A 24,842-nucleotide genomic window follows, 5' to 3' on the forward strand; every position below is an offset into this window, starting at 1 on the left:
CCAGCAATGGAGAGTTCGCTGTCAGCCCAGGCAGCCCGATCCGACATGAACCTAAAGTTTCTCCCTGAACCTTCCACCCATTATTCCAAGCAGGGTAATCTCTCGTCCAAATAACAACCCATCTACTGTTTGAAGACAGACACCAAGTCTGGTCCTCCCCCACTCCTTTTCTCCTCCCCTCCCTTCCCCTTCTGTCCTTTTTGCTTCTCTCTCCCTCCATCTCTCCCTCCTTTCCTCTCTCTTCTCTCCCTTCCCCTCCCCTCTTCTCCCCTACCTTCTCTCCTTTCCTCTCCCCCCTCTTTTCCTCTTCTCTCTTCCTCTCTCTCTCCCTCCATCTTTCTTTCCTTTCATCTCTCTGTTTCCTCTCCTCTCTTCCCTTCCTCTCCTCCTCTCTTCTTCCCCCTCCTCTTCTCTCTCCCTCTCTCTCTTCCCCCTCCATCTCTCCTTCTTTTCCTCTCTCTACCGCCCTCTCTCCTCTCCTCCCCTCTCCAAACACCCCTATTTCCTTTAAGGTTCTTGCATGGAGTCAAGGTGCTTCCCGGTCCTGTTTGCCTTCCCCTGAATGGACACTGTAATGTGTCTCGAAGAACTGTGACCAGGGTGAAGGCACTACACTGTCCCACAGACTGAACTCTCCCTAGCTTGCTCTGTGCGGGGTGGGGGTGGGGGGCAGCCGAGTCACATGTTGATTCCTGTGGAGCTCAAAGATCCAGTGGCACCATGAGACAGTGTGGTTTCGTGACAACAGCACTAAACATGGAGTCAAAAGGACCTGGGTTCAACTCCAGACTCAGACACTTACTAGTTGTGTGACCCTGGGCAAGTCACAACTCTGTTTCTCAGTTTTCTCATCTGCAAAATGGGGGAGGGGAATTGGGCTCTCTAAGGTCCCATGATCTCTAGGCAAGCCTCCCATCCTGGACCTCCACGACTTTTCTCCCTTTCCTTGCAGAACTTCTATTCGTTAGCCTCAGTGGGCCTCAATTTCTTTGCCAGCAAAATGGTTGGGGGGGTCAGGGTGAGCAGGGGTTGGATTCAATGATTTCTGAGGGCTGCTTAGGTGGTGCCCGGTCTGATGTCAGGAAGGCTCATCTTCCTGAGTTCAAATCTGGCCTCAGACTTTTAGTAGCTATGTGACCCTGGGCAAGTCACTTCACCCTGTTTGCCTCAGTTTCTTCATCTGTCAAATGAGTGGGAGAAGGAAATGGCAAACTGCTCCAATATCTTTGACAAGAAAACCCCAAATGGGGTCAGAGATAGTGGTTCCCAACTGAGCAGAGAGGTCCCTTCCAGTTTTAAATCCATGATCCTTTAAAGCTGCCCAGGTTTCCTTTCTGAACCTCCACCCTGCCCATTGCCCCCAGAAGCCTTCCCTGAGCCCCTCCCCCTTTGGGAAGGATCTTCCTTTGGCCTCGGCAGAACACTTGGTTTTGCACCTCTCTGATATGCTTATTTCTCAGTGTATTTAACCAGACCTGTGATTTCATAGGACAGGTCAGGGGAGGAACTCTGGTTCCTCTTCTAAGGGTTCTGCTAGTCATATAGCCTTGGAGAGCTAACTGCCTGGGGCCCTGAGAGATGTTCCTCTCTGAGGTGATTGCCACTAAACTTTGGTTATTGTGGCTAGCTGGATGTCTCTGAAGTGCATAGAGTGCTGGTCTTGGGGTCATGGAGTTCCTCAGTGGCTGTGTGACCCTGGGCCAGTCACTTCCCCTCTGTTTGCCTCAGTTTCCCCATCCATAGAATGGGGATAATAACAGCACCTACCTCCCAGGTAGGTGTGAGGACCAAACAAGGCAATATCTCTAATAAGTGCTCTATAGACACTATTATTATTATCCTTCTATGAGTGCAGCATCTCCCCTAGAGCTCAGCACGGTGCCGCCGCCCCCCCACAGAAGGTGGGTAATGAATGTTGACTGAATGGGCAATAAAGGCTTACATTTCTATAGTGCTTTAAGGCTTGTGAAGCATTGGACATTCAGTAGAGCCTTACCACACCCCTGTGAAGTAGGTGTTATTATCACCCCCATTTTTCAGGTGAGAAAACTGAGGCTCAGAGGACCAAAGTGGTTTGTCCAGAATCATAGGAGGTTTCTGAGGTGGGAGCTGAACCCAGGGCTTCCCAATGCCAACTCCCATGTTCTATCCACTTCACCATGCTGCCTTTATCAGAGCCCTGAATAAACCTCAGCCCCCCAAGCCCCCTCCTTTCACCCTCTGAATTCTATTTAATTCAACATTCATTGTGCAAGCTGTGTGGAGCATTGTACTCAGAGGCCAGGCACTGTCTTCCATGTATATTTATCCCCAGGGCTCAGCACAGTGCTGGGCACATAGTAAGAGCCTAATAAAGTGCTTTTCCATTCATTCATTCATAGCTGGGATACCAGCATGGGGCCCTGCGCATACTAAGTGTTAATAGACACTCACCGAATTGAAGTGACTCATACGGATCATTCATTGGGAGCTGGAAAGGCCCTTAGAAGTCATCGAATTCAACTCTTTCATTTATGGATAAAGGAGCTGGAACCCAGGGGGGGAAGTAGTTTGCCTGGGGTTACACAGGTGGTAAGTGTTGGAAGTGAGATTCGAACTCAGGTCTTCCTGACTTCAACTCCAGTGTGCTAGCCAGTAGACCCGTCCCCGCCTTGGAGAAACTAACTGCTTTCTAGGGAGCCATACTAAGATAGGAGTCCTTGAACAGGGCAACCTATGAGCAGCTAGGTGGCACAGTGGAGAGGGCACTGGACTTGGAATCAGGAAGATTTTTCCTGAGTGCAAATCCAGCCAAAGACACTTTCTAGCTGTGTGACCCTGGGCAAATCACTTCACCCTGTGTGCCTCAGTTTCCTCAACTGTCAAATGAGTTTCCTCTTAGATAATAGATCACAGGAAGTCATTCAGGGCACAGAGTGGCGAAGTCACTCTTCTGGGGTCACACAGCTGAGAAGTAAAAGTGGCAGGATTTGAGTTTTTGTCTTCCTGAGTCCAAGGCTAGCTTTCTGTCCACCATGTCTTCATGGTCTCTCTGAGGCCAAATGGGGTTAGGGACAGAGCGAGGCTAGGGACAGAGCATGAAAAATTTGACACAGAGAAGAGTGCTTTCTGTTGGAAGGGTCCTGGTAGGCTCCTTAAAGAAGATGGGGCATGATCTAGGCTTTGAAGGAGGAGAAGAATGTTGAGGCAGAGATGCCATTCCAGGCAAGGGGCTCATTTGAATTCTGGGACGGAGGAACAGGCAGAGGCAGAGCAAGAAGTAGCTGGTTGGACTGGGGAGTATGTGATAGGGGAGGGAGGGATGGGAAATGGGGCTGGGAAGGTAGGTTTGAGGCAAACTGTGAGTGGCCTTCAGTGTCAAGGCAAAGAGCTCATTGTGGTTTTGTTTTGTTATTTTGCTTTTTAGTGAGGCGATTGGGGTTAAGCGACTTGCCTAGGGTCACACAGCTAGTAAGTGTTAAGTGTCTGAGGCTGGATTTGAACTCAAGTCCTCTTGATGCCAAGGCCAGAGCTCTATTCACTGCACCACCTAGCTGCTCCTCAAAGAGCTTATTTTTATCCTTAGGAAGGATTGTGAGAAGGGGAATTACCTGATTAGATAAACCCTGACTTAGAGCTGGAGAGAGCTTCTGAGGTCATCAAACCAAAGCCCCTGCTTTTACAGAGGAAGAAACTGAGTCCCAGAGAAGGGAAATGTGATCAAGGTCATGCAACAGCAAGTGGTAAAGTCCCTTGGAACATTATTTTGGCATCAGTGTGAGTCTAGAGGCAAGGAGTCCCTAATGTAGTAAGCCAGGAGAGAAGGGCTGAGGGCCTGACCTAAGGGGTGGCTACGTGTGTGAAAGGGAGAGAAATGTCAGAGATATCCTGGAGATAGGCAGAATCTCGAAACTCCTTCGATGTGGGGGTTCAGGCAACGGGAGAGTGTTCAGGATCATAGGAAAATGAATTTAGAGCTAAGAGGTCAGAATTAAACTCCATTTTACAGAAGGGGAAACTGAGGCTCAGAGAGGTTAAGTGACTTGCCTAGGGTAAGCTAGCAATATCATTAGGCTCGGGGGCAGCGAGGTGGCTTAGTGGATAGAGCACTGGACCTGGATTCAGGAGGACCTGAGTTCAAATGCGGCCTCAGACACATAACACTCACTAGCTGTGTGACCCTGGGCAAGTCACTTAACCCCCATTGCCCAAACAAACAAACATAACAGGCTGGATTTGAACTCAGGTCTTCCTGATTCTAGACCCTGAACTTTATCCACCCACTATAACACTCTGTCTCTCCTGGTGTGGATGACTCTGAGATTTCTGTCCAGTTTCTGGGAGAGTCATCAATTGAAATAGGTGAGTTGGGAGGGGGTGCAGAGGGCTTTTTTTTTGGGGGGGGTGGAAGGAGTTCCTTTCTGTACATGTGGAGTTCTAGGTGTCTAAGTGCTCAGGCAGTGATATTTGACAGGCAGTGGGAGGTACTGTGTAACAGTGAGATACCCTGGAAGGAGCCCAGGATTTAGGGGAAAAGATCTGGATTCAAAACCTGCCTCTGAGCTTTACCAGTCATGTGACCTCAGGTGAGTCCCCTAACCTTTCTGGGCCTCAGTTTCCTCATCTGTAAAATGAAGGGGTTGGGTCAAATGGCCTTAAAGGTCACTTCCAATTTTAAATCTATGATCCTATGACTGACCAGTGCTCACCACAGTGCCTGGAATATAGTAGGCGTTTAATGCTAATTGACTGACTAGGTGACCTTCCAATTCTAGGTCTAAGGATCCCTCCTTCTGGCACTAGGGATGATTGTGGAGGCTGGAGATCAATTAGTCAATTCTTATGAATAGAGACAGGTGCTAAACCTCAGAACCTCGGCCCCACCCAGAGGTTGCCTAGTCCATCTAGGTTCCAAGGGTTGGAGATTTCAGAGGCATCCCTCACAGTTGAAGAAAGCCGGGAGAACGTTAAGGCAATGAGCAGGGGTCATCTTGGGAGCCCATAACCTTGGGGATCCCTTTTCGTTAAAGGGGCAGCGGCACTGGGGTGCATCAAAGTGAGGGGGTCAGAGAAAGACCCGCGTGTGGGCCCTGACTCTGCTATTTACTGACTGGTTGACCTTAGGCTAGTCACGTTACCCCTGGGGACCTCAGTTTCCTCCCCAGTAAAAGGCGAGAGTCTCCCTAGAGGACCCTCACAGGTTCCCTCCCAGCTCTATATGGAAGACCCAGTGATCGGGGGGGGGGGGGGGTGCTGCCTCCGAGAGGGGGAGGAGCCAGAGGCGCCGGACAAAGGCCAGGCAGATGTAAATGACAAGCCGGTGCCCGGGGAGGGGCTTACGGGTGAAGGGGGCGCGGCGGCGGCGGCGGCGGCGGCAGGACTTTGGCGACGCTCCCTGCGCGGTGACAGGCCCGGCTGGGCGGGCCGGGGCGGGCGCTGCAGCGGCCTCATTCCCCAGCCCGAGCGGGCTGGCTGGCTAACGAGTGGAGCCGACGGGAGCAGGCGGAGCGCAGCGCAGCCCGGCCGGGGCGGGCAGGGGTGGCCATGGCACGGGCGCTTCCCCTCTGAGAGCCCGGGCCGCGGGCGGAGCCGCAGAAATGACGGTGGAGTTCGAGGAGTGTATTAAGGATTCGCCCCGATTCAGGTGAGACTCCTCGGACCCGGGGCCGGCCGCGATCGGGGAGCCCTGGGACATCGGGACTCCGCGCGCCCCTAGAGACGGAGCGAGGCAGGGACCGGGAGACACGGGCAGAGACCGAGGAAGACGCGGGCAAAGGCAGGAGGGACCGAGACACACCCAGAGACAGAGAGGCAGAGGGGACACCCACCCAGAGAGAGACAGGTCCAGAGAAGACGAAGGCAGGAACCCAAACCCAGAGACAGAGATACACACTCCGGGAGAGAGAACCAGAGGTGCAAAGACCTAGAGAGAGAGAGACACGCCCAGAGAGAGAGAGAGAGAGAGAGAGAGAGAGAGAGAGAGAGAACTGCCTCGCCTCCGAAGCACAGACAGAGAGAGACAGAGACATAAAGAGAGACAAGAGACCCACACACCCGGAGATGGAGGCAGACGGAGGCACACACACACACACACACACACACACACACACACACACACACAAAGGCGCACACTGCCTGGAGCTCCCACAACCAGCCTCCCTCCCCTTCCTGTCCAGGTTCCACGTGGGGCGTGTCACTGACAGACTCTGGAGCTTTTGGCCCCCGTCTTCCTAACCACCCCCCTCTCTCCAGGGCCCGCAGCTCCTTCCAGGCCCTGAGTGCTCTTCTGGTCCCGGCGTGGTTTGGGTTTCCTCTGAGCTCTCTGGAGGGGCAAGGGGCTAGTTGCAGGGCATGCCTTAGGGGGCACCCCAGGCCCCCAAAACAGACATAGGTTTGAGGGCCTGGGTCTGTTCCTCTGGAAGATGCCCCCATGAGAGAACCCCCTATCTTTGCTGGAAGAAAAGGAAAGCAAGAGAGCAGAGGGAGGGTCTTTATGTGAGCAGGAGGCTTTATACTGACAGCCCCTCCCCTCCCCCACCCCCTGCATCCAGGGTCTCAGTCCCTTTGGAAGGTCGTTGGAAAGGCCAAGTCGGGTGGCAGAGAAGGGGCTTCTATTTCAGTTTCAGGCTCCCCTAATAGACTCCCCCTGTTCAATCCTTGCAACCCCAGTCCCACAGCCCTTCCCAACGGAACAAAGGGACCTTTCCAGATAACAATTGTCCCACAGAGAAAGGGACAGAAGGTTTGAGGTCCCCTGTTCACTGGGCTCTGGCTGCCTCCCTGGACGTAACTGTCGATTGTCCGTCTCTCCACCCCTGGCTCCCTGTCTGCCCATCCTCCACACTTGGTCTATTTGTGTGCCCCTGAGGCTGCCTGGCAGGATGGGCAGTGCCCCCGATTTCCCTGTTGGTTCGAGCTCTACTAGGAAATGTCTACTCAATAGGGAAATGCTGAAGAAGTGCCCCCAGCCTCAGAGGCAGCTGAGGGACCAGGCAGGAAAGCTGGCCAAAGACCTCACCAAGCTGCCAAGGCAGGACCTCACCCAGCAGCACTGCTGGTGTGTGTACTTTGCACACACGTGTGCATACATGCGCACCTGTGCACAGACACTTGGTACCACAACGTGCATGTGTGTGCAAGGCATGTATAGTCATGTGCATGCATGTATATCTACACACATGCATGTATGTTCGCATGCATATGCACATTCATACGAACTTGTGTTTGTATAAACATGTATGGATGGGGATGAGTGGGTCTATGTGCCCTGTTTCTCTGAAAGGACTCAGGCCTGTGACTCCATACGCTTTCCATAACTGGTCCAGGAGACAAAGACAGCAGCCCCTTCCTTAGCTTAGGCCCTCCCTTCCTCCTTTCCTACCTCCCTCCCTCCTGCTCTCTCTTCTTCCCATGACTGTCCTGGGGACCCGAGCATTCAGGGGCCCGAAAAGAAATTAAAGGCAGAAGAAACTAGTGGAGCAGAACTGAGGATATCTCCCAGACTGGACAGTGGAGGAGGGCAAAGGTGGGGGGTTGGGGTCAAGGTGCATGTGGGGGAGGCAGTACTAGGTGACTAGGAGTAGTCAGTCTTTAAAGGTTTGGAAGGTGGAGAGAGCTATGGGTAAAGATGGGGGATGAGTGGAGAAAGTGTGAGCATCAGTGCAGGAGAAGGATTATGGGGAGGAGGAGTCTTGGTTTCTCAGGAAGAAAAATCCGCTTCTAGTCAGTGGGGATGAGAACACCTTTCACCTTGTCTTCCTTCCCTTTCTGGGAATCGTTCCTGCTTGGTCTGGGTGGTTTGCAGCACTCCCTCCTGTCCTGTCTGCCTGTTTCTCTGGAGGGGGAGGGAAGAGGGATTCCTCTGGAATGTCCCCAGAGCTGGACCACCCCTTCCTGACCCCTCCCACCCCCATCCTGGCCGTAGGGTGGGGACTGGTCTTGGTCGCTGAGGTGGGGTCTCACTGCTGGTCCTGTCCGAAGGCTAGAGGAGAAAGGACCAGGAGATGGTGCTGAATTTTAGGGATTGCCTTTCTTTACTACTCAGCTCTTCCCATTTCTCAGAGGGTTTGCAAACCTGAGGCTAATCAGAATTCAGGTTTAGCAGCAAATTTTTCCCCACCCCATCCTTATTTCTTCTGCTGTCATCAGCCTCCATCCCCATCCTAGGAGCTTTGGGATTTATGGGGTTCCTATCACTGTGGTCTGTCTCCGTGGCTCTAGTGCTACGGAATGGGAAACTGAGAAGCTTTCTCCCCCCCCCACACACCTTTGCTCTAGTCTCCTCCCTGCTCAGGCATGCCTGCCTGACCTGGCACTACCTGTTTCTGAGAGCAGCCTTGGGGGAGGGCCCTTGGGGTACCTCTCTCCCTACTAAGATGCACAGAGTTCGTCCTGGGCACTTGGAGAATCGTGCTAGATTTAGATTCCAGACTGGTGTGTGTCCTTAACCTCATATTCTACCCACACCATATTCTTCCCGCCCCCATGTATACTGTAGCCCACTTCTCCTGAGTTGGAGTCTAGATTCTTGAGCCAACTTTGCTGTGTGACATGCCCTCCTTCTCTGATTCTCTTTTCCTCAATCAGGATGGGGAGAGGGGTCTGTAAGCCCCAACACTTAGCAGGGAAAGAGTTAGTCAGAGGATCTGGGAGTCCCCTCTGGAGACATCATTCACTGTCTATGGTCTGTCTTGCAATGGTGGTGGGGGGAGGAGGGGTCCTTGCCACACCCACCAAGGAATGAGTAAAGCTTACCCAGTGGCTACAGGGGAGGAGTTGTGGTCTGAGCCCTGGAAGCGGCGCCCCTTGGGGGCTTGTTCAGCTAGTGGGGAGGATTGGGAAGACCCCTATACTTCTGCCCCTGCCAGGAAGGTGTCTGAGGGCTGAGGATGTGGCACGTTGGGGGAACTAGCTACAGTAACGCGAGCTAATGCGGGGGGCAGACGGATTGGGGGAGAAATCTGTGGGCAGAGAGGAGCCAGCGTTAGGGGGGGAGGTGGAGAGTGGAGAGGATGTGGTCAGTGGGTGTCTGCTCATAGGAATCGGGATCACCATGCCTTTGAGCTTGGGGGAGCCTTGTCTGCCTCTGCCCTGCCCCCTCCCATTGTGGGATCCCTGGGAGCAGGGAGGAGCTGGGAGCCGGGAGCAGATGTTCTTCGTCTTTGCTGGCCCCAGTTGCTTGGGAACTAGAGGAAGGAGGCTGGGGTTGCAACAGGAGGGATCGAGGCTAGGCCTCCGCAAGGATTCTCTTGCAAAGCATTAGAACAGGCTGGAGACGTAACAGGAGGCATTGGCCTTAGACATTGGGAACTAGAGGAGCGTTAGTAAGAACAGTAATACGATAACAAGGGACGATTTCCTTGTGGTTCTTCCCATGCAAAGGAGACCCATCCCTGACCCTGATGTCCAGGCTCTGGCTGCCCTAGCCACACTCTCCAAGCAGCCCTGCTTGCTCTTCAGTCCCTGGGGCTCAAAGGGACCTTTTTCTGCTCCTTCCTCCAGTTCTCTGCTTCTCCCTTGCCTCCCCACCCGCTTCACACCTCTTGTTTGCTCAAGCCTTGACCTGTGTCCACTGCCCCAACACAGACAATCTGAGAAGCTATGGGGGGGGGGCTGTAGAAGGGGTGCGGAGTCGAGAGTCAGAGGACCCGGATTCAAATCCTGACACTGCCTTATTCAGCAGGTCACTACCTCTCTGGGCTTCAGTTTTCTCATCTGTAAAATGGGAGGGTTGAACTCGATGGCTCTGATGGTCTGAAGCTTGGCTTAGTGGATAGGGCAAGCCTGATCTGGGGTCAGGAAGACCTGGGTTCAAATCCTGACTTCACCACTTACTAGTTGTGATCCTGGGCAAGTCACTTCCACTGTTGGAAATGGAAAGGCTTGGACCAGCTGACTCCTAAGACTCGGTAATCACAGGCTTCTGTGACAGGATGGGTCTCTTCTAACTCCAATTGACGACCAGAGAACCGAGGAACCTGCTAGTTTCTGGCAGATGTCAGAAGCTGGGTGAGATTACTCCGGGCTGAGCTCCTTCCACCAATGGCTTCCTTTCCTGCCGGTTTCCACTGGGGAGGTTGGAGGGTCCTGGATCCCAGCACTCCTCCAGTTTGGAAGGGAATCAAATTTAGAACTGGAAGAGATTCCTTAAAAGTCATTGAGGTTAAGTGGCTTGTTGAGGGCCACACAGCCAGTAAGTGGGTATGCCACTTTGGGCACCAAACTGTTTACTTTACCTCCTTCTGTCAGGTGAGGCAGTGAGGTAGATAGAACACTGGGCCTGGAGTCGGGAAGACCTGAGTTCAAGTCTAATCCCAGATACTTACTAACTGTGTGACAATGGGCAAGTCACTTCACCTCTCTTTGCCTAATCTACTGGCAAAGGAGATGGCAAACCATTCCGGTATCTTTGCCAAGAAAACCCTTAGTCAAATATGACCGAACAACAACAATGTGCTGGGCACTGAGTTAGGTGTTAGGAATACAAGGACAAAAGTGACCCAGCCCCTGCCCTCAGGGAGCTTACATTCTACGGGGGATACCCCAGGTAGGCAGATCAGCAAATACTTACAAGTAAATACAAGTGCTTTCCAAAGGGAGCTGGCAGTGACAGGGGTGGGTAGGTGGGGAATGGGGAAGGCCTCAGGCAGGAGGGGGCTCCTGGGCTGCTCAAAGGAAAGATGGGACTCTCTGTGCCGGAGGTGAGGCTAGAGAGCGCTCCAGACGCGGGGCACCATTTGTGCCAGGTCCGAGAAGAAGATGATGGAATTCCACGGCCTGGGAACGTGTCCCAGGAACAGCCCGCACACGTGCCCGCATACCCGGAGGCTGGTTTGACAGGATCCGAGAGTGCATGAAGGGGAGTTAGCTGAGAGAAGCCTGGAAGGGTAGGTGGGAGCCAGATTGGGGAGGGTTTGAAATGCCAGGCTGAGGACTTGCCATTTCATCCAGGAGGCAGTAATGAACTGGCCTGACCCTGGACAAATTACTTAACCCCTCTGAGCTGCCTCTAGGAAACGAGGAGGGTGGATTAGTTGGGCCCCAAAGCCCCCCCCCCCAGCTCCAACATTCTGTTACCCGGGTCAAGAAATTTTAATGGGGGAGAAAGCCAGCTGAGAAAAGCAGCAGGCTGGGGGAAGAGCCTTCTTACAGCCTGAGCTTGCTAACTAGCGCTGTGTGCGCCTCTGGGGATAGGAGGATTCTCAGGGCTAAAGGAGGCTTCAGTGATCCGATCTTAGATCTGCTTTATACGTGTTTTGTAAAGATCCTTGGCCTTGGAATCGGGAAGACCCGAGTTCAAATCCAGTCTTAGACACTTGCTTTAATAGCTATGTGAACCTGGGCAAGTCACTTAACCTCTGTTTGCTTTAATTCGTCACCTATATAAGAGGGGATTGGCCTAGTCTTCTGAGGTCTGCCCAGCCCTTCATCTATGCTCCTACGATCTTACATTTGTGTTTATACTTGTATGTGATACATGTGATATATGACCTATGAACACATGCATCACTTATTATATAACACATACACATATGCATATACTATTTAACACACAAGCACACATACCACATGCATATATGATATACACGCACATATGTATATAATATGCAAAAAAACACATGCGTGTGTATATTATAGTGCATGTATGCAATATTATATGACAATAGATAACACATGTGTGTGATTTATTGTATTACATGTGTGCATGTGTGTTATATGTCACACATATATAAACACATGTACATAACACATCATATTGCCTATTTATATATACTCATGCATGTATTATTGTATACAGCATATATTATTATGCAATATGTATATAACATATCAAAGTGTATCTAGCACATTATATTGCCTATTTATTTATTCATGTATGTATTGTATACAACATATATTACATATATGTATATAACTATCTATAACATGATATATTATATTATGTATACATATGTATGTGTTATGTGTATATATTATATATTACACACACACACACACACACACACACACACACACACACACCCCTGTTGTCTCCCTCATTAGACTGAATTCTCTTTGCTTGATTGGTTAAGGCAGCCTTTCCTCAGCATGTCTCACTCATTCATTCTTTTTTTAAAAATTAATCTAGTTAAATTTTATTTATTTATTTATTTTGGGGGGGGGCAATTGGGGTTAAGTGACTTGCCCAGAGTCACACAGCTAGTGAAGTGTTATGTGTCTGAGGCCAGATTTGAACTCAGGTCCTCCTGACTCCAGGGCCAGTGCTCTATCCACCTAGCTGCCCCTTACTCACTCATTCTTGCAAAGAATATTTGTTAAAGGACCTGTTAAAGGACCTAAGCACTATGGGGGGAGAACACTAAGTCTGGAGAAGGTCTGCTCTCTGCTCTCCCTCGGTTCAGTTCAGCCAGCACTTAGGAAGGCTTCACTCCGTGCCTGGCGGGGAGGGGTACTAGGAACACCAAGACAGAAATCAAACAGTCCTGTCCTCAGGGAGCTTGCACTTCTGTGGAGGCGGAAGGGAGGGGAGACCTTCTGATGATGTGGAGGGATGAGGCATTTCTTAAATACATACTATGTGCAGAGTCATTTCTTGGATTCTGAAAAGAGCAGTCATAGTCAGCCACACCCTTCTCTGTAGTAATGATAATGTGGATTTGAGAGGTGCGAGGGTGGGGTCCATAGGGAGGCAGGTGGGTGGAGGGTGAACCCCTGGTTCCTGCCTGCTGGGCTGCTTCCAGAGAGGGGAAGCACTTTTGAGGTACTCCCCCTGAAGTAAGCAGCTGGGTCCCCTCCGTCACAGGGCTCGCTCCTTGACATGCATTAATCTCATGTAATCCTCACGACAACCCTGTGATGTGATCAGTCACGGTACCTGCTTTGTGCCAGCTAGGTTCTATTTTTTGGAAATCCCCATTTTACTGATGAGGAAAGTGAGTAGTAGAGTCTAAGGTTAAGTGACTTGCTCAGAGTCATGAAACTGAGAAGTGTCCGAGGTTGGATTTGACCTCGGCTCTTCTTCTAAGCCCCACACTCGATTTACTTCACCACCTAGCTGCCCAAAGAGAGCTTCTGGCATAAGAGGATCTTGGGTTGGAATCCTGTCTGGCTTTTCTGTGACTAAACAAGTGATTTCAATTCTCTGAGCCTCAGTTTCCTCATCTCTAAGATGAGGGATCTGGATAAAAGGGTCTCTGACATCCCTTCCAGCTTTGATTCATCTTCTCTTCTTTGATCCCGTCTTCTCCATGAAGCTCAGAGTCTAGGAGAGATATGAGGCACCATACACAGATAGCTTGCTGTTGAGTACATTTTTATTTGACTGAACCTATGATCTCATTCCTGTGGGAGCTCTTGAACATCCTTTCTGTCTCTTATAGTCTCATCGAGTGACCTGCGTCACCAAAGGGTTTAGTGACTTACCCTGGGTCACACAGCTAGGCTATGTCAGAGGTGAGATTTTGAACCCAGGTCTTCCTGACTCCACACTATATGGGGTGGGGGGTGGGGCACTTATCAAACAAAATGCTGCATGAAATTTCTAGTGGAAAGAACAGGGAAGGCTCTCTGGAGGAGGTGACCTGAGTTGAGTGGAAATTCAGCAGGTCAGGAGAATAAAGAAATGATATTCTGGTCTAAGGAAGTGTGAGGAGAGGTTCTGAGTCTGCTGGGGAGAAAAGGAATGAATGGAGAGCAGAGAATATGGAAGAGCTAAGAGATAAGCCTGGAAAAGCTGGTAGAGGGCTTGCTTTGACTGCCCTGCAAAGGAGGAGGCAATGAGAGTGAAGGAGTGACTCCAGCCTGAGGGCTGTAGTATCTCCCCCCAGGCCACCTGGAGGCTTCTAAGGTGGGTGTCACCAGGATGTCACCTAGGTGTGATCTGGACCTCACGTTCCCCTGTCACCTACATTATCGCCTGCCTCCCTCATGTCCTCAGTGGCCCAGTGACCTCAGATGATCCCAGAGATAACACGGAGAACATCCCATGACCTCGATCCAGCTCACTACCTGAGCCTGAGCCCACAATGACCCAAAGGGATGGGGGGGGGCTCAACTTTCCCCAAGGACTTGTTCTGTACAAGAGATATCACAAGCTAGTGGCCTCAGCTCTAGACTTGGGCTCAGTAAGGGCTGGATTCAGATCCCACCTTGGACCCCGCCTAGCCTCACTGGATGACCTGGGGCGAATCACCCAACTCGTCCATCTCCTCCTTTTAAAAATGAAGTGGTTGGATGGGGTTCCTTCAATGGCCTTTTCAATTTTATATCCATGGTTCTGTGAAATTTCTCTGAAGATGTTCTGGGATCTAAGCTACTGGATAGATTCTTGGGCTTGGAGTCAGGGAGACCTGAGTTTAGATCCTATCAGCCACTCACACAGTAAGTGGCTTTGCTGCTCTTGCCTCAGTTTCCTCTTCTGTAAATGAGGGGGCTGGACTCAACGGCCCCCAAAGTCCCTTCTAGCTCTAGAATTATGTTCCTAAATTTCTGCCTGTGTGACCCTGGGTAAGGTAGTTCATTTCTCCATGCCTCTGTTTTTTTCCTCGGTAAAATGGAAACCACTGAGTGGCTTCTGGGAGGGATCAGGGAAGGCTTTGGGAGTGTGTGGCATCTGGGCTGCAGGAAGGAAAGGGTTAGGATAGGTTTTTAGGAACAGAAAGCTTACTGGAGTCTGGGGACAAAGAAGACTGGGAGAGGAGGAGCCTTCACTCCGTCCCATAGGGCTGAGTTCGAGGGTCTAAGCTGGCTGCCCCTTCTTGGGAAGTAGCAGCTGATGCTGGACATTTCAAGTGAGTCGACCACCTGGTGCAGACCCTTGGGAGACCTGGTACATGAAGGCTGACCCATTCTAAGAGCTGGAGCCCACCTTAAGAGCTGGCTAGAGTGTGTTCCAGACAAAGACTCATGGGACAAAGCCCAGGATGCAGGAAGGAGACAAAAGCCAGGGGAGAGAAGTGGAGGGGATTTCCTGAGGCTGCTGAGCTGGGAGGGCCCCTCCAGGAGGCGAAGCCTGGGAATGACAGGTGGCATCGGGCAGCCATGGTATAAGGCAAAATCAATGGCAGCTGAAGAGCTGGGAGTGCCACTTAACATGTGTCGAGACCTCAGGCAAGCTGTGTGGAGAGGAGAGACATTCAGGTATTGGAGGGGCTAGCATGGGAAAGAGGGATTGGCCTCGAAGGGTAAAACTGAGCACTGGCCAGAGTTATAGGAGAAGGTTCGGGCTTGCCGGAAGGAGAAAACTTCCCACTGTTTAGAACCCCTAGAGGTGGAATGAGCTGCAGGGGTGGCAGGGGAGGTGGGGGGCTCCTTCTCTCTGGAGGTCTCCATGTGTGGAGGTTCAGTGACCATGTGTCTTAGCACAAAAGGGTCCAGATATGGACTGAACCAGATGACTTCTGAGTTCGCGTCTGGGGATCTCCGCCAGGCTCTCTGGCCATCTAGTTATCCTGTTTAATATGTTTGCAGAGCTGTAAGCTTTCTGAGGGCAGGGCACCCTATGGTTGCTTTTCATTTCCTTCCCTCACTTAAACCCAATTCACTTGCACGTCATGGCATCACCTCCCTGACATCATGATCCTCTTCGAGAATGAAGGACAAACCACGACAATCCCTGTGCTTAGCACAGCGACTGGCACACCGTGAGGGCTGAAGAAATGCCCTGGTCTTCACGGGATCATAGATCTTTGGCGGGAGGCATCTTAAGAATCATAAAATCCAGGGGCAGCTAGGTGGCACAGTGGATAGAGCACCGGCCCTGAAGTCGGGAGGACCTGAGTTCAAATCCGGCCTTGGACCAAACACCTGACACTTACTAGCTGTGTGACCCTGGGCAAGTCACTTAACCCCAATTGCCTAAAAAATAAAAAAAAAAAAGAATCACAAAATCCAAGCTTCCTTATGAACAATAACAATAAAAATAGTTCATTTTAATTTTTCAAGTAACAAGTATTTTTGAAATTAATTTGTCCTTCCCCTTCCCCCATAAGTGAGCAAACTTAAAAACAAAACAAAACAAAAAACCAAAAGGACAACAAAAACCCAAGTCCTGTATAGCTGTATAGTCGGGCAAAATAAATTCCCACATTAGCCATGCCCAAAAATATGTCTCTGCATTTTAAATCCATCAGTTCTGTTAGGAGATGAGTTGACTTTCCTTATTTTACAAATGAGTAAACTGAGGCCTGGAGAGTGGAAGATGTTTAAAGTCACAGAGGTAATAAGTAACAAAGGTGGGATGATAATGATAGTATTAACAGAATGCTTTACATCTGTTAACTCATTTGATCTTCACAACAGCCCTGTGAGGTGGGTGCTATCATTGTCCTTATTTTACAGATGAGGAAACTGAGTTTAAGAGAGGGTTAAAGTGAATTGCCCGAGTCCACAAAACTGGCAAATGTGTGAGGCTGGCTTCAGACTCAGTCATCCAGACTCCCTGTCCTTCCCTCTATTCAGGATTTTGACCCCTGTTCCCTGACTGCAAAATTCAGTACTCTCTCCTATTGTTCCATTCTCTAGATTTGGAGTCTGAATTTGGGTTCAAACCTTGCCTCTGTCAGTTACTGTGTGACCCAAGGCAAGTCACACTCTCTGTGCCTCAGTGTCTTCATCTGTAAAATAAGTGAGTTGGACAGAACTTCTGTTCAAAATCTCTTTCAGCTCCAAACCCCAGGATCCCATCTCCTTCCTCTCTCCTGGACCTGGGTGGGCCCTAAGGATAGAGGTACTGACTTTGGAGGTAGTACAGGACATTCTGAAACCATTGGGAGAATATCTGGGGTCAGGGGTGGGATAGTAAATGTTTAACAACCAGATGGGAAGGGGATGGGGAATGTATGCAAGACGCACATTGTTAACATTTTCTCCATCACTTTCTTAAGCCTAGACAATGAACAAAAGAATAAACCAATCCCTGATTTATAGTTTGAGGATTTTAGATCCATAAATGATCACACTGAAAATTTAGCAATGGGCTCTCCCTGGTCCAGCACACACCTGCTTGGAGTCCAAGGACAGGATCCTCCTCCTGAGCTAATAGGAAGTTAGGTGAATTGAGGCTGGGTCTGGAAATGGAGGAGGAGCATGGTGTAGTATAAAGGGTATTAGACTTGTAAAGGAAGATATGGGTTCAAATCCTGCCTAGGAATTTAACCAATATGTTACCTGGGCACTGTACCCTGAGTTTCTTCCTCATCAAATGAGGGGATTGGACTTGTTTTTAGCTCAAAATCTGTGATTCTATGAATAGTAATGAGAATGGTTCAAAGAGGGGTAGCCAAAAGCAGATAGGGGAGTCAGAAGAGGGTGTTCTGGTCATTCTGAAGCTGACCCTCAGCTTTGGGGTGTGTGTGGGGTGTAATCAAGCAGGTCAAGCCCTTAGACCAAGATCTGGCCTCCCTTTAGCAGGTCATATTGTTGGATGCTTGGTGACTCTGAAACTGACCCACTGTGGAGGAGCCCCTTAGCCATCCATCACTACCACCACCATCAGGATCAAAGCTAGCATTTCTAATTTATTTTAAAGTTTGTAAAGTGCTTTACAAACATCTCATTTGATCAATGATTGGAGAACCTCAGGAGGACTGGGGTGGGGGGTAAGCTGGTCCTCTGATGACACTCTGGTGACCCAGGAAAGAGCTTAACCTCCTGGTATCCCCAGAGAAGTAGGTGAAAAGGGCTCCTTCATCATTGGTGATCCTGGCAGTCTGTTCTTCCATCTCTCAAGGGCTGATAATGGATGGGGATGCGGAGAAGGAACAGCTCAGGGGAGCTGAAATTGTTGGGCAGGGGCTCAGGGGACTTGCTTCAATCCCTCTGCCCTCACTTGTGCTAGTGGGCTTAAGGCAGGAAGTTGGATCTGACTGGAGGTCCTGACCTTATTAGCTACAACAATAGCTAACATCTCACATTTATAGTGTTCTAAGATTCTCAAAACACTTTACGTTATCTCTTTTGAGCCTTATAACAACCCTGTGAGGTAGATGCGATTTTTACAGAGGAGGAAACTGAGGCAGATTGGCAAAGTGACTTGCTTAGGGTCACACAGCTAGTAAGCCTCTGAGGCAAGGTCTTCCTGACTCCAGGTACAGCATCCTGTTCTTTCTGGGCTGTGGCCCAGGGCATCTAACCCATGCAGATTTGTCTCTCTCTCTGTATCCTGGTCTGGAAACCCCTTCATTCTCAATGTTGGTAACCAGGTAACCTTGCAAGTAGCTAGGACCAGTCCTTGCTGGGGGTGGGGAGACATGGGGATGGGATAGTAATACACATCCCTGCTCCCCATTCTCCCTCTTCCATCCCAAGCGCTGATGAGGGTGGAGCTCAAGGGACTTTGACTTTTCTCCCTCTGAGACCCCAGCCCCTCCATCCCTATGGAGTGATAAACAGTGAGGGTTCTAAGAAAGCTGGGGATGCCCCTGCGTTCTTCGGTCACTGTCCCTCTCCCCCTTCCCGGGGCTAACAGTGGGCTGGAGGCTGGGGGCCGGAGGCTAGGTGAGGGGAAGGGGATCTGGTTCCATCCTCTAGACAAGTCGGTCCTGACTGGACTGCGATTGGACCCTAGCTCGCTCCGAGCCAGTCCCCCTCCCCCTCCCCGGGGCTGTCAATGCGCTGAGAGGGGGATGGTTGTGGGGTGGGCCAGGGGGCGCTGACTCTGTCCCGGAGACAAGTTAGAGCTGGTTGGGCTGAGGCCGGACTCTTGTCCATTCGGAGCCTGTCCCTCTCTCCCTTCTCCTTCTTGGGGCAGACAATGGGCTGGAGGAGGGGTACAGGAATAGAGGGGGGAATGGGGATCTAGCTCCATCCCGCAGCCGCGCTCGTCCTGGTTGGTCTGAGGCTGTACCCTCGCCCATTTGGAGCTAGTCCCTCTCCCCCTCCTCCCTGGGGCTGACAGTGCGCTGGAGAAGGAGGCACGGAGGCAGGGGTGGGGATGGGGATCTGGCTCAGTCCCGGAGACAGGTTGGTCCTGGTCGGACAGAGGCTGTACCCGTCCCCCCCTTCCCCCACCTCCCCGGTCTGACAATGGGTTGGAGGACGGGGCACAGGGGCAGGGTTGGGGGGATGGGGAACTCGGGATCTGGCTCGGTGCCGGAGGCAGGTTGGTCCTGGTCGGACTGACGCTGTACCCCGGCCCCTACTCCGGGCCAGGCAGAGCGGGGAAAATGGAAACCCAGCTGATCCCCGAGTCTCCCCCTCCCTTGCGGCTAAGGGCGGGGGAGGGACTAGGGTACTGGGGAGCCTTTGTAGGCGGAGGGCTGAGCTCCCCTGGGGAAGCAGATGGAAGAGAGGGTGGCTCCAACTGCAAATTGGATTGTGTTGTGGGGGGGGGGTCGGGGATCTGAGACACTAATTCCGGAGGGATTGGTGGGGGGGAGGGGTTTACGATCACAGCTTTATTTCCTGTTCCCGGACACAAATCCGATTGGGGGGAGGAGGAGGGAAAGGGGAAGGGTCACGTGGTCCCGCTCCATCTGCCTTATCCCTTCCGGGGATTCTCCAACTCTTTCTGGTGACGTCATTTATTAACCCTTCCCTTGCTGTCAGGAAGGGGCGGGAGTGGGGTGGGGATGGGGGCGGGGACGGGAACCATCCAGGATGGGAGAGTTCCAGACTCAGAGGGGAAGATGGAGGTGGGAGTCGTCCCCTCCCTGGGCATCCCAGTTGGTGATCGGGGACAGGGACAGGGCAGAGAGAGGGGCAAGGTGGCTCATGGAGGTCAGTGGGGCAGTGGCCTGGACCAGCTCTGCCCAGGGAGTGGGAGGATGAGGGAGGAAATGGCAAGACCTAATGTTCTGGGGTCCCTGAGGGAGTTTGAGGGGAGAGGCATGGCCTGCCTCCAGGAACCAATAGACTGATGGGGAGACCTCAGACCTGGCCTCCTCTCATATTGAGGGGACACACGTGGCGTCTGCAGGTACCCCTTGCTCTGAGTGGGAGACATAGCCATGGCTTCAGAGTCTGTTGATCTGCGGGGGAGATAGGGGACCTGCCCTCAGCCCTACCAGACCCCCCTTTTTAAAGAGGAGACATAACCTCCTCAGGGACACCCCCACAGTCTGAGGGGAGAAATGATCTTTCCTGTAGGGATCCCCTTAATCTGAGAGGCTTGGCTCAGTTCTGTCTTTATTGAGGAGCAGGCCCCCCCCCATGCCCAGAAGACTGTAAGGGGATCCCCCTGGGAGCCAGGCCTCTCTGTGGAGTGGAATTCTGTACGCGCCAGGGGCAGAGTTGGGTCTCAGCCAAAGGCACTTGGTTCCTGTCTCCATCCCCAGGGAGCCAGTGGGGCTCAAGGGTTCCTCCCTCTCTGCTCCACCCCCTCTTTCACCCCAGGTTCAGGGTGTGTCAAGAAGGTTTTATTTTCTAAAAATCTCTGAGCAGGGCTCCAAACTGAGACAAAACCTTGGGCTGCCCACCCCGCCTGCCCACCCGCCTAGCCAGGAGCAGAGCTGGGTATTAATAACCTCACACAAAGGAAGTGATTGAGGCAGCTAATTAAACATGAGTTTCCCCCACCCAAAAATAGGGGGCCTGGAGCCTTGGGGTGGGTGGCACTCTGTCTCCTTTCCCTGGGACTATTTTGGGAGCCACCAGGGGCTGGGCAGAGAGGGCATTTAGGGACACTGGCCTGTGGGATACTGATTCTGGGGACCCTATGGATGGGGAACAGTGGGCATAGCCTGGGCATTGAGGATAAAGGCTTGCAATCCAGGGAGCCCATGGTGGCAAGCCTCTGGTACCTTCATTCAGTCAATCAGCAAGCAACTATTAGGAGCATACTGTGTGCTAGGTCGGGCAGCTAGGTGGTGCAATGGGTAGAGCACTAGGTTTGGAGTCAGGAAGACCTGAGTTCAAATCCAGCTTCAGATATGTACTAGCTGTGTAACCTTGGGCAAGTGACTTAGCCCTGTTTGCCTCAGTTTCCTCACCTGTCAGATGAGCTGGAGAAGGAAATGGCAAACCACTTCAGTGTCTTTGTGAAGAAAACCCCAAGTAGGGTGATGGAGAATCAGACATGACTGAAAATGAGTAAACATATGCCAGGCACTGAGGATATGAAGACATAGATGAAACCGCCCCTTCCCTCAGTGGGAAGACCCTCCACTTGGAGTCAGAGGTCCTAGGTTCAAATTCCAGCCCTGCCAGATACAACCTCAGACTTCCATTTCCTCATCTGTAAAATGGGTTGGATTAGATGGCCTCTGGGATCGCTAGAGTCATGGCCCTATAACTTGAGTCTTGTTTCCTGGACAGCTTAATTCACCAGCAAGTCAAGACATCCCCCATGATGGCACTGATCCTCCTCAAAATGAAGGATGGGCAAGAGTCCCAGACCTTGCTGTATGAGGAGGGAGGGTCTCTGGGGGTCATCTTGATCCCCTCCCCCACAGTCTTGTTAGAAGGCCTTCCTCAGGACCATCATCCCGATCCTCAATTGGGTGCTACCTTCCAAAGAAGAAGAATGCCTGATTCTGCCCAGGAGCCCCTGAGCTGGGGCTGACTCTGTCCCTTGTATCTGTGGGGTGTCAGTGGATTAGTGCATAGAGGAGAGGAGGGGCAGGATATGGTATACAAAGCCTACAACCTGCATTCTATGTATCAGTCAGTGAGCATGTATTAAGCACCAACTGTGTGCCAGGCATTAAGAATACATAGAAAGGCAAAGTCAGTCCCTGCCCTCAAGGGATGGACATTCTAATGGGGAAGAAATAGGAATAACTATGTTCATGTAGCATGAAAAGGGAGGTGATTTCAGAGGGTAGGCATGGGGGGGGAGGGGAACCAGGTAAGGCCTCGGGGTGTTTGTGTTGGGGATTCTAAAATCTTCAATCTGGAACTGAAAGGTACCTTAGAGGTCATCTAGTCTAACCTCTCAATTTTACAGAGCAGGAAAGTGAGGGTCCATGACTTAGCCAAGGTCACATAGTTGGGATTCAAAACCAGCTTCTTTGACTCTGGGCCGATGCTCTTTCCACTGTACCACAATGTCTCTCTGCATAGAGAAGGCTTCTGGCCCGGCCCAGTTGGCTGGCTCCCCCCCTCACTCCCAGCCCCCCCTTTGCTTCTTGCAAGCAGCGGGCAGGTCATTTGGGGGCTGGGCCCCTCCTTTCAGCCTCAGGCTGCTTCTGACCTAGTTAAGCTTGGAGGCCGGAGTGGGAATCACAGTGGGAGGGAAGGCCGGGGAGCCCAAAGTATGTGCTTGTGTGTGTGAGCGTGTATGAATCTCTGTGAGTGCCCAAGAGCATCAACCCCTCTCCTGCAGCCCTTCTCCTCCCCCCTGCTCCCTGAGAACTGCTCCTTCTCCCAGGACCCTGCTTTGAGCTCCCCCACCTAACTCTCCCAGCTCTCTGGGAATCCCTGGGCAGGCTGAGAAGGATTAGACTCTCTTGGGAAGGATGGAAGAGGCAGGGAATGTTTGCAAACACGTTTGACGCCCCCCCCTCCCCATGCATAGCGATGTGGTGGGGCCCTCCTGGCATTGAGGCCATGGGAGTTTGGAACCTGGACATGCAGCTGCCCTCATTCAGAACCGGTGCTGGGGCCAGAGGACCGGCTTATTGGGTGTGGCTTCTCTGGCCACTGTGGGTGGGGGCTGCAGGGCTGCCCAAGGAAGAGGGATGTTGTGGCCCCAGCATCATGATCCTTGCCCCCTCCCATGCCCCTGTGCATTTGGACCCATTTGGCGGGTGACCTGGCTGCAGCCCAGAGCTTCTCCCACCTTTACCCCTTACATCAAAGTAGCTTCAGGAATATCCAGCTGTCAATCTATCCACTCCTCTCCTTTCCCTGTACCACTGATCCTTTCCCTTTAGGCTCTCCTGGAGACTGGAATCCTGTATAACCAATGCCCCCTCCCCCAATATTTCCTAATTAATTATCCATTTGACAAACATTAAGTACCTACCCTGTGTCAGGCAAAGCTGATGGCTGGGGATAGAAAATAAAAAAATAAAAAAATAAAAAAATAAAATATATATAATATATAACATAATATAAATTTATATGAATATATAATATGTAAATATATAAAATATTACGTGTAATATTTTGTTATGTATTAATTATATATGAGGTTTTAATCTATATTTATATATGGTTTTACTATGTATTTATATATGTTTTATATATCTTATAGATAATATCTTATGTAATTATAGATATATAATATATAAATATATAGATACATAATATAGTAGATAATATAATTATAGATATATAATACATATAATATATAATATATAATATGTGTATTTTGTGCCTGTGTGTACATATATATGTGTGTGTATAAATGGATATAAGAATGAAATAGTATCTGCCACCCCCCCATCCCCAGGACCTTCACCTCAGCTTCTGAACTCTTGCTCTGTCCTCCCAGTGCGGCCACCTCAGGGAGATCTTCTCTGTTTTCTTGGCTCCCTGGCTGGTGCTCCATCTCAGCCTTCTAACTTTACCTTCAGCTGTAGCCTCCCTGCTCAGTCCCACCACACCCCTCAGGGAACAGAAAACCAAGCTAGATGGAAACCAGGAAGGAGAGAAAGAGCTGGAGATACAAACAAAGCATCATCTCGTGATGAGCAGACTGCCCGGAAGGGAGGCCGATGGCCAGCCAGAGACACTAACAGATAGATGCCCTAGCGGGCCTTCTCCAATTTGGGGTTAATTGAGAGTAACCTAGAAGCTGTTTTCTGTCAAAGCTAGTGTGGCCTTCTCTCTGGGCTCCTGCAGTTGGGGAGGGTCTGTCCACTCTGTGAGCCTGTACCTTGCCTCTTCATGGGAAGGAAGGCTGTCCTTGCATGTGCAGGGAGGAGGTTTTGAGGCATGACTTGGGGCCAGAGTATGTATGTGGGTGGAGGGAGGAGGTCAGGAGATAGATCGATCTGGAGGGTTGGAGCCCGGGAGGTCAGCAACCTTGTTGGGTTCACTATGTGCCTCCTGGGGGCTGAGGCAGACAGGGCAGAGAGTGAGCAGTGGATGGAGGTGGGACGTCACCTGGCTGCTGGGGGGGAGGGGGTGGCGGGGCGGGGGTTGGGGGGGTGGCACTAGGCTGGTCCCGAAGAGCCTCTTCCCTTCTGACCCTTGCTCCCCTTATCCCCTGGGGCATCTGCCTGTTGGCCTCACACATCTGGCCACATCTGGGGAGGGAAGAGCCTCTCCCCTCCCCCCACCACGAGCCTTTTCTCATGTCCATTCTCTGACCTTTGCCTTCTCACAGTGTTGGTCCTTGTCTTCCTAGGGCAACCATAGATGAGGTGGAAACAGATGTGGTGGAGATAGAGGCGAAACTGGACAAGGTGAGAGACCTCCCCTATCTCCCATCCCTTCCCATGGCTGCAGGAGAGGAGCCCATGTGGATGGGGGGGGGCTCTGTCTCCAACGCCGGGGAATAGGGATTGGGCATGGAGCTGGAAGAGGGAGTTGGGAATTGGGTCCTGCCTGTGACTTGAGTAGATGAGGGAGGGGAGGGGGGAATGCTGGGGGACAAGGTATGGCTATGTGAACCTGGGAGGGACCCCTTCAACTTCCCCCCTCAGGGAAGGGGTCCTGTTCACCTTAGTCTTTGTGGGGAGAATTCTGGCACCCAACATGTGCATGAGGGAGGGAAGTGCATGAGTGTGCTCTTGCCTGTGCGTGAGTAGCCTGGGCTGCTGTGACCATGTGTCATGATTCTCTCCAGGCCCCCATGCTGAGCAGCAGCTGGTATATCTCACAGCTTCCTGCCTTGGTCAGACTTGGGAGGGGGGGAGGGTAAGGGAAAGATGGGAAAGGGAGAAGAAACGTACAGGATGAAGAGTAAGCCCAGAAAGTCAGGAGCTAGCTTGGGGTGGTAGCTGGAGTTCTGGCCTTAGATGCAGGAAGACCTGAGT

The 24,842-nt window shown here is 51.4% G+C and overlaps 1 protein-coding gene across 7 annotated transcripts in view; it reads left to right on the forward strand.

Moving 5' to 3' along the window:
* Positions 1 to 5,412: 5,412 nt before the first annotated feature.
* Positions 5,413 to 24,842, forward strand: part of ACAP3 (ArfGAP with coiled-coil, ankyrin repeat and PH domains 3) — a 63,261-nt gene continuing 43,831 nt past the window's right edge. For 3 of the 7 annotated variants that reach the window (XM_020976457.2, XM_020976474.2, XM_020976483.2), the window contains exons 1-2: positions 5,416 to 5,623; positions 24,212 to 24,269. In XM_020976457.2, the coding sequence (XP_020832116.1) occupies positions 5,577 to 5,623; positions 24,212 to 24,269 (105 nt within the window). In that variant the 5' untranslated portion in view covers positions 5,416 to 5,576. Of the gene's footprint in view, positions 5,624 to 19,633; positions 19,696 to 24,211; positions 24,270 to 24,842 lie in introns of those variants that run through there. The other 4 variants (XM_020976437.2, XM_020976446.2, XM_020976490.2 and 1 more) reach the window with 3 other exon arrangements.

The sequence above is a fragment of the Phascolarctos cinereus genome, unplaced genomic scaffold, assembly GCF_003287225.1.
Source record: "Phascolarctos cinereus isolate Bilbo 61053 unplaced genomic scaffold, phaCin_HiC Scaffold_726;HRSCAF=1367, whole genome shotgun sequence".
NCBI classification, from domain to species: domain Eukaryota; kingdom Metazoa; phylum Chordata; class Mammalia; order Diprotodontia; family Phascolarctidae; genus Phascolarctos; species Phascolarctos cinereus.